Raw genomic sequence first — 9874 nt, 5'->3', positions numbered from 1 at the left:
GCACATGAATTAGCCTAGATCATGACAAAAATTGGCCATTTTTAAACTCCCAAACTTTCGCAAAAATGATCGATTTAACATATTTTTAGATTTGATTATGCAAAAAATATTTTTTGTTTAAAATCTTTTATTTCAATCGCCGAAATTGGCGAATGTAAAACCACAACAAGCTACATTTTTTCGTTTTCTTCCACAGTCAAGACAACACGACTTCAAGGCTACTCAACAAATACCATGTGAAGTTGCGACTGCAATTTTTGATATCGAATAAAAAAATTGAGAACTGTTTTTTGAAATACTTTAATATTTTACGGTAAGTTTTCAAAAAATAATTAAGCCGTTATTACGGGAGGATAGCTAAATATGACGAGGTAAAACATCACGATTTGGAGAGGGTAATAGACAAAAACGACTCACATGATTTTGATCTACCCTCAGAAAAGTCTCTAAAGATTAGCACGCCTAATTGTCTCAACTCTGGGAAAATTTTTCTTGAATTTTAATGCAACTGTAGAGGCTTTTTTATTCTTTTTTGTTCTCTGTTAGGCCTTCAATTCTTTCTCAACTTAAAAAATAATTAGTTGTAACGTAAGAAAAACAAATTTTCCTTTAAATTACAATTTTTTACGTGTATTTTTATACTAACTTGAGTTTTGACTGGAGTTACTTTTTTGTTACCTTGATCGCTACCAGGGGCAGATTTAAGGGGGGGGGGCATACGCCCCCCCCCCCATCAGGGATTCGACCCCCTGTCGACCCAAAGGGTCCGCCCTTTGGTACTTTTTAAGAAATCCATTTTAAGTCAACCGACCCTAAAGTTTTTCTAAAGGCGCCTTTTGAGGGGGGAGCGCGCGCCGAAAAAACGCAATTTTTTGGTCAAAATTTTCCAAAAAATGCCTAAAAACGCCTTTTTTGGACGGTTTTTTCAAATTTTTGCCTGCGGCGCAGAACATGTTGCCAAAAAAGGGACTAAATCATGCTTAGGGAGAGCTCAAAAATCAATTCGGTCGACCTAAAAAAAAAGGTCGACAAAATTTTCGAATTTTTTTTTGAAAATCCGCACCCCCCTCGAGAACATCCTAGATCCGCCCCTGATCGTTACTGTTTTGAAATTTTTTCAATGCTTTCAAGTTTATGGGACCAAATTATCGCAGTTTAGCTAATGAAAGTTTATTTTATAACTAATTAGCTGCAATTGTGGCAAGGATGTCATATGAAAAAATTGTCAAATTCGTAGCTAATTAGTTATAAATTAACAACTTTCATTAGTTAAGTCTGCTAAAGTTAAGATCCCTTAAATTGGAATTTTTGAAAAACTTCATGAAAACTAATAATCAAGCCAAAAACTGAACATTGGTCACCAGGCAACATATCGACTTATCTTACTAGTAAAGATAAATAAAGTTTACCAAAGCTTTGCCATGGTTGATTAATTTTTCTTCAAAATTATAACAAGAACACCAAACGAAACTTTTGAAATGCTTAAAAACTGATCAATCAATTTAGAATGTTAACAAATACGAAAATGATTTTCGACAGAACTCGGGGTAAACTTTGGCTGAATGTGTCCTAAGCCTTCTTCTGATGACCGAAAAATTGTTATTTAATTGCGTTATTATTTGTCCCTTAATTTAGTATTTGAGTCATCAATCTTAGATTAAAATCAATGTTTTTTTTAGCTAACGCGTAAAAACAATATCACTTGAATGTAAACAACCTTTAAATACATTTCGATAAGTTTTTTTGCGTGCTGCGAGAATTTTCAGTCTAGTATTTCCGTTAAAATTGATTAGAGTCAATTTAACCCACGCAAATTCAGGCGGGTTAAAGTATCATCTTTAGAAAACGTCTGTCATGATGCAAGAGCAATAATTTGAAAACAAAGCATATAAAATCAGTAGCGCACATTTGACCGTTCAGAGGCAAACAAAATAGATTAATTACAAAGAGAATCACCACACAGACAAAGTTATGCTACTGAAGATACTGAACAAAAAAATTGGTTACTTTAATAAGACTACTCGTATAACGGGGCTAAAATTTGACTGTTCCAACTGCCCCTTAATCCATATCGAATAATTTTTGGGAAAAAAAATATTGTAAAACTATATATTTTAGACAACATCAAAGACTAAGTGTGAAAATTTGAGTTATACGAAAGTAAAACGACCAATTTGAAAGTCTCAATTGAAATTGGAACCATTTTGTTGTGCGGGATATTTCGCCAAACATAAATAATTCGTAATACGCTTTCAGGATTATGGATATACTCTATAAAGCGCACATGAATCAGTCCAAAGCATGACAAAAATTGTAAGCTTAAAAACTCCCAAAGTTCCGCAGAAATGATCGGGGGGGGGGGGGTAACATATTTTTAGATTTGATTGGGCATAAAAAATTTTTTTTTGTTTAAAATCTTTTATTTCGATCACCGAAAATTGACGAATTTAAAACCACAAAAAGCTAAATTGTTTCGTTTTCTTCTACAGTCAAGACAACAAGACTTGAAGGCTTCTCGACAAAGACCATGTAAAGTTGCGACTGCAATTTTTGATATCAAATAAAAGAAATTGAGAACTGTTTTTGATAACTTTTCAAAAAATAATTAAGCAAAATATAAATTTTTACGCTTTTTTTGCTTGTTAGAAATCACCATCAAATTTTTAGTAGAAAAGACTGGAAGGGTATAGAGAAGAGTTCCTGCAGCAACACGTGTTTGACGATGCACGCAACTTGTCAGATATTTCACATATATTTTTAAACATTCCGCTTGCAGTATTGTTCACCACAGTACTTTTTTGAAACAAAGAATTAGTAATTTTTTGATAACAAATTGTTGCTTTTTTATATTCAATTATTTTGGCTGCAAACAGTTTTCAAAATGCGTTTTAGTTGAAAAAAAGAAAACCGACTTGCAGAAACTAACCAGGTTTGCAATGGGTAATGTGAATATTGATGTTTGAGATATCGACTCATCCGCAGAAGGTGGCCGATAAAAAATTCACTTTTACGCGTCGACACTGAGAAACCGTTCGATTATTTGTGGAAACAGATTCGCAACTATAACGACCTTATATCACCGCGTTACTAAAAAACTTCTGTTTTTTGGATCAGAATCCTAATTAAAACGACCTAAATGTGAATCCTCGTTTGAGCCATTAAAATTTTTCTGTGATGTTAGCAAAATAGAACACAAAAATTGTGGACCACAGTTACTTCTCTCAATGCGAGAGTGGCCGGAACAAAAATATTTGAGAAGTAAATGAAACTGACAAAACGGAGCTTCACATCACTTGCGGTACAACGCAAGTGCAGCATTGCTAGCTTGCGAATAGAAACTGAGACGGAAATAAAAACAATGAAAAAACAATGGGAGAAAAGATGAATTCAGAAAAGCAGTCAAAAAACACAACCACCAGTTTTGAGACGGCGCAAGTTAAAGTAATGGAGCCAATAAAACGAGCCGAAACCATTTCAAGAAAAAAGCTTTGAAGCAAAAAAAAAAGAAAAAATACAATGCCAGTGGTGCTTTATTTGTATGTATTACAAAAGTAATTCAAAATTGTTTACTTCTACGATGAAACATGCGGACAGCTCAAGAAATTTCCTCGATGTGAACACTAAGCCGACAAAACAAGCAGAGAAACGAAAGTCCCATTATTCAGTTTTCCCAGTTTCAATTTCATACTTACTGAAAACAAACAAGGTCCAACCGGGACTCGAACCACTCAAACCCTAGCGTACAAAGGCAATCATGTTACATCTAGACCAATTGGGAACAAATAGGTTTGTTACAAAAGATATTTTGGGGGAAAAAGTCATGTTTCGGATTACAAGACACTTGATCTCGCAATGGTAATCAGTAAAGAGAATGGATATGTCGCTCACTTTTGTCTCTCTCCTGCTTAAGCGAGTGGGATATATCGCTCACTTTTGTCTCTCTCCTGCTTAAACGAGTGAGTTTGTTTTATCTAATTCTTTGCTGGACAATTACATGTATCCTTATAATACTTCAAGTAATTCACAAATGTCTTTGAAATAAAAAATCGAAAAATGTTTTGTTAAATTAACGTTTTTGATAAAATTTAAATGTAGTTTGTAATTTGTTCGTTAGGTTGTTTTCTAACTGGAGGTAAACACAGTCTGATTTGAAAGTAATATGAAGACCCTCGCTTTGGTAGCAAGCAAAAAAGAGCGGACCTATTTATTCCACAATTTAAAAACTAATAAATCAGAATTGAATGGTTATGAAAGCGAAATCCCCATTATTTCGACTGGTGTCTAATGGAATCAGGTCTATTTGATGAAGAAACCTTAACTCCGATACTTAATCCGAAACCTGGCAAAAACGAGTTGCAGACCTTATTAATCTTTTCTACCATGGTGACATTTCGAAGCCAAACTGTGTATTTTGTGAATTGTAGGCGCATCCCCAAAACAAGGACGCTCCATTTGTCTTCCTCTATTTTTTCGTTTTTATTGACCGTTCCGACAAAATTTATTAACGTATTTATGACTTGTCTCTAAATTGAGCACAGTTTGGCCTCGTAATAGCTCCCTATGTTGCTTGGTTTTAGTCATAAATTAGAGGCTTGGATTAATTGTATGTGACCATTTTCCCCCCTTGGTTATATCATTAAAGTTTATTTAATTTGTTCGAAAATTCCGAAATTTTCGAGCAAATTAGCTTTATATATGTCAATTTTTTCCTCCGACAAGGCATAATTTTGCTCTTAAACTTCTTCAATTTAATTATATCCTGTAGCAAATTGAATGCAACTAGAAATGATCGTGGTTGAACGTGCAGTTTTTTTAGGTTGCATTTTTATCTACAGATTCGTTTTTTTGTATTTATTTCAATTAAGCTTAGAACTACCCTGAATACGACCCGGATTGCCAAAAACAGTTGTCATACAATTTTGGTGCAATTCCATGTGTACAGAAAATGTGTTAACCATTTTTTTAAAATGTACAATACACATTTTTTCATGAATAAAAATTCAGATTTCGCTTCGATGTATGAAAAATCGTTTGGGTTCTGCAGGAAAAGGCCGCAAACTAGTGCATTCTCATATTACTATTGTGACTTTTATCTTTCATTGAGTTATTTAATTCTACACAGACAAGTTTTTGCTCCAAAAAAAACAACATTGCGAATAAATTAAAAAATCCGGGACCAAAGTCGAACAAGGATAGTCGGTTGCTATCCATGATGCACAGAATTTTCTTAAAATCTAAATGTGGTCGGAAAAAAACTTTTCTTTATTTTTATTTCAGTTCATTGCCATTTTTTGTAGATAGAGTGAGCATAGAACTATACAAAGCGTAAAAAATTAGCAACTTAGGTAAAGTTGACTCCGGACAGTTATCTTAGTAAAAAAGAATCAAACAAAAACATGAAAAAGCTTGCAATCCAGTAACCCATACAATTCTATTTGGTTTCCAAAACTCAGAAAAAAATTTGCGCAAGGTACAGAGGTTAAAATTTGGTCATTCTTCATGTGAATGTTTTAACTATTCTAGCTTATTTCATTATTCATTTTTGAGCGAGTAACGCGATACAGGAACGTTCGGTATATAAAAATTGATGAAAATTAGACAAGTAAAAAATTTCACTAAAAAATTAGAAAGGGAAACTTCATTTAGCACTTCGGTGGCAATATAGTTTTTCGTTTTTGTAAAAAATGTTTTTAATATTTTTAGAAAATTTTTACAGTTAAAGAAGAGCAAAATGAAGCTTCCACGACCAGTTTATTTAGTTTTTTGTTTAATTGACTTATTTTCATCATCTTTTAAATTACAACAAAACTGAATCGCGCTACTTGCTCGAAATTAAACTAAATTAGTTTGCTAAATTAGTTCAACGTTCACATGAATCATAATTGAATTTCATCCTCTCTACTTAGCCCTAACTTTTTATTAAGTTTTGGAAACCAAAGATTTTCTGGGGTTTCAATGTGGTTCGATCACCATTTTCAATTTAAATTCAAAAAAATTCAAATATGGTTGTGTGCATAATAATTGTGAAAAATGTTCGAGACACACTGAACCTGTCGCAAAAAAAACAATGTGTGATAGTCATTGCAGAAAAAAGGGATTAAACAAAAATTTACACGACAGTGGTTTTGCTAACGTTCTAAGATGTCTCTTCCTGTTTTAAGTTGCTGTTGAAACATCGAGTGACCATTATTTAAATTTTCTGACGTTTCGTCTGAACGATCACCCAACCGCAGGTGAATTTTTTTCTTTGAAGGCATGCATTAACCGTTTCAGATTGCTTTTTCAAAAATAAGAAAACTATTGCCTTTTCGAAATAAGTTATCAATTTAACCGCCTCACTTGATTCAGCTTTCATCCGGACGACAAAATCATTTAAAAAATCTGCCAGGTAGGAGAAAATGAAGTCAAAGTAAATTAGCTTTTGTGATTATAGCAAATAGAAAAACGTTCAATTTAATAATGTCCAGCATTTTAAAACTGCGAATATCAATCAAAAATTGACCGCTTCAACATTAAAAATTGTTTGATTAATTATATTAAAACATTGGTCTTCTAAATACACAAGTCTGAGTACAGTTGAAACAAGTGCGATGTTTTCGGATCCCAGAACTTTCTTCAGTTCAACTATAGACTTGGTCTGTCTGTATATGTCAATGCATTTGGTCAGGAGCTCTGCTCCTAAATTCTCGTCTAGTCTCGTCAAGAGGTCGTCTATTTTCTGTCTCATTTCGATTGGTGTTTTGCAGTGGTTGGGAGATTGTTCTTGGTTTTTCGGAGTTTTGGGTGATTGCGCATTTGATGCGATTGTTGGTGGGTTTGGATTGTCAAAGTTAAAATTGAAGACGTTGCCAGCTCCAACTTCTCGGAGACCTGGAATATTTGGCTTAAATTTGGCGGAAGATCAATGGCAATTTTTTTTTAATAGACAACTTTTAATCAGACTTGCTTTAATAGACGTGTTTGTCAAAAGCATCATCATGACAAGAACAAAAATATTGAGTAAAACGGTTAAATTCGTATCGCAACATAATCTTTCAGTATTTCAAGATTTTTCGAAAACCATTGAGAAAACGTTGCGATACGAATTTAACCGTTTTACCCGATATTTTAGGTTCTTGTTATGATGCTTTTGACAAACAAGCATTTTGAGCGATCTCTCCTCAAATTAGGTTTATATTGGCGAGAAGGCGCTTTCAAATATTGAAGGCTGCTTGCCCAAAAGTTTGTTAATAGTTTCGATTACAAGCGCTCACAAACTCAGCAGATCCTTTTCTTACCTTTCGGAGTTTTGACTTTTGGAGTGCTTTTCTCAACGGCACTCAAACACCTTCGGTTCTTCCTCGTTCCTTGATTGACGTTAATAACACCGCCTTCCTTACTCGCTTTCTGCTGCGCAGAATGTTTATTCACATGCCCGAAATGAAGTCCTCGTTTGTCCATTCGCAGACTGAAGAGCTGTTTCAAAAACGCCGCACTCGGTCTGTCTTGGGGCTGCATGTTGATTAGTTTGGGAATCAAACTTGCTAGAACTGGGTCGGCATTCGCAGCTAAGTTCGGATATTGAGCCTGTAAAATTTTCTGAACCAGTGCCTCGACACTGGACGCCAAGAAGGGTGGTCTTCCGGTGAGCATTTCGTATAATACACATCCAAGGGACCAAATGTCGGATTTGAAATCATATTCGATCCCTAAATATGAAGGTAAATTGTTTGAATGTCTCAGGGCAAAATTTAACTCACATCTTCGACAAAAAATTAAACGATGACCAAACTTCTGACAGCTCCGTTTCAGCTCAAAAAAGTTTGGGGCAAAAAAACTGGATGTATCTCAAAAAGAAGCAAGTACGACAGTGATGTACCGGGTTCAATTGTGAAGAGAAAAGTTAAATGATCTCTATTCGAATTTAAGGTAGAGAATCAACCTTGACATATCTCTGGTGACAAATAGTAGGGCGTGCCAATGGAAGTCGCAGTCTTGTAGTCGCTCTCCCTCCTCAAAACAGTGGACACTCCGAAGTCGCCTATCTTCACACTCGTCCTGTTGCACCCAGCTACACATCCACATGAAGATTTGAGCAGCAGGTTGGAGGGTTTGATGTCTCGGTGGACCACTTTCTGCATGTGGATGTAGTCTAACCCACACACTATCTGGTAGAACCAATCTGCGAATAACCACAATCCCAATTACACCAATAATGTGCATTTTTTTTTACCATCGCACGGATAATGATACAAAAAAGCCATCGGTAGAATCATTTGCAGCAGGTCGATTAGTTTGTTGTCCAAAAATCATAACCCGAAGATACTGGGCAACTTTCACAAGATAGACTAGGGATTTTTGATTGCCAATAGTAATCTCCGTTCAATTTTTATCGATGCTTTATATACCAAAAAAAAATTATCCTTCAACTAAATCAGGACGAGTCAAAATAAGCTTGTTTCCTCCCGTGACTGACCATGTAGCTGTACAGATGATAGTTGGTGGTTCTCTTTGTCCTTGATCACACCGCTCAAGTCCCCCATGTCCGCATACTCCATGATGATGTGGATCTCTATTTCACGCACCACATATGCACGCTTGTACCTAAATGCCAGCTACTATTAGAGTTCTAAATTGTTAGTCTTATTCTTACTTTAAAATATTTGCTTGTGTGATCTATCGACTTATAAAAAGAAGGTCTCGAAACACCTCCAATCACCACCTCAATACGAAATGTCTCAAGTTCCACTTATGATGAAAAAAAAACTTTCGGAACTTTAAACGAAAATATTTTCCAAGCATTTTCAAATCAATTTTCTCGGTTGCAAAGATAGCAAGCACCGGGGACAAGGTACGCCACTTAAGTCGAAATAATCGCAACCCAAAATCAGTAAATTGCAACCGTCGCGACTCGAAATGGTCAATTCGCGACGTTTGTGACCCAAAAAAAGAATACTTTGCGCAACCCAAAATTACTGTGCGACTACGAAATTTCAATCGCGCAACCCCCGTCGCTCGGCCGTATTTGATTCGGACTTAAGCTGCGCACCTCTACCCGGGAACAACAAAAAGAGATCGTCAAAAGACAAACAATTTGATACTAGCACACTGAGAAAAGATTGTCGAAAGGCTATAACAATTAAAATGCGACTTACCTGATTATGTTTGGATGCTTTAGAATTGACATGATGTCTATCTCTTTGCGCACCATTTCCCGCTGCTTCTTAGACAACTGGGTCGAGTTCAGAACCTTCATAGCGTATCGTTTTTTAAGCGGCTCAATTCGAACCAAGTAAACTGAACCGTAATTTCCTTCGCCTATTTGCCTCAAACATTCCACTTCCAACGGCGCGTTTTCGAGAGACATTTGAAGTTAAAATGTTTTAAAAACGGTTTTTGCCGTGAAATCTTGAGGAACTGAAATTTGAAATTTCTTACTGCGCGCAACCAGAAAACTAAAAACATAGTTCGTTTTTGTAAAAAAAAAACTAAAATTAACTGGTCATTGAACTCTGACCTTGAGAAGTGTTCTGAGATATGTTTGCCCTTTTTATAGCTTTGAACAATTCTCTCGGACAACGCGTTAACGCTCTGAAAAAAATATCGACCTTGAAACAGTGAAATAGAATTGAATTGCAAACATATTGTAAAATATGCATCATTAGAACTGTCGAAAGAGCAAAACAAAATGATTGCACTTTTCAGAGGTCAGAGTTTTTCTGAGTATTATCTTCAAGACGCTCCTTAAACCAATTTTCACTCAGCGGCGATCTGACATGTAATTCCTCATTGGAAAAAAAAACAAAATGTTGACAAAAAAGCGAATTCGACAAATCGAAGAACATTTTCTAATTAGTTTCAGCTTGAAGGTCAAAAGTAAAATGTTGTTCAATAA

The 9874-nt window shown here is 35.3% G+C and overlaps 1 protein-coding gene across 1 annotated transcript; it reads right to left on the bottom strand.

Annotated features, from left to right (window-relative positions):
- Positions 1-6490: 6490 nt before the first annotated feature.
- LOC134844781 (serine/threonine-protein kinase Nek4-like) lies at positions 6491-9409 on the bottom strand. Its single transcript, XM_063861598.1, has 5 exons — positions 9135-9409; positions 8456-8583; positions 7922-8161; positions 7278-7688; positions 6491-6870 (listed from the first exon to the last, which is right to left on the bottom strand). Exons 1-5 carry the CDS (start codon positions 9344-9346, stop codon positions 6491-6493), a joined length of 1371 nt encoding a protein of 456 aa, XP_063717668.1. The 5' UTR covers positions 9347-9409.
- Positions 9410-9874: the final 465 nt, after the last annotated feature.

Source organism: Symsagittifera roscoffensis, chromosome 4 (assembly GCF_963678635.1).
Source record: "Symsagittifera roscoffensis chromosome 4, txSymRosc1.1, whole genome shotgun sequence".
NCBI lineage: Eukaryota > Metazoa > Xenacoelomorpha > Acoela > Convolutidae > Symsagittifera > Symsagittifera roscoffensis.
Note: the sequence above shows the minus strand (reverse complement) of the source record. Positions and strands in the feature narration are given on the sequence as shown.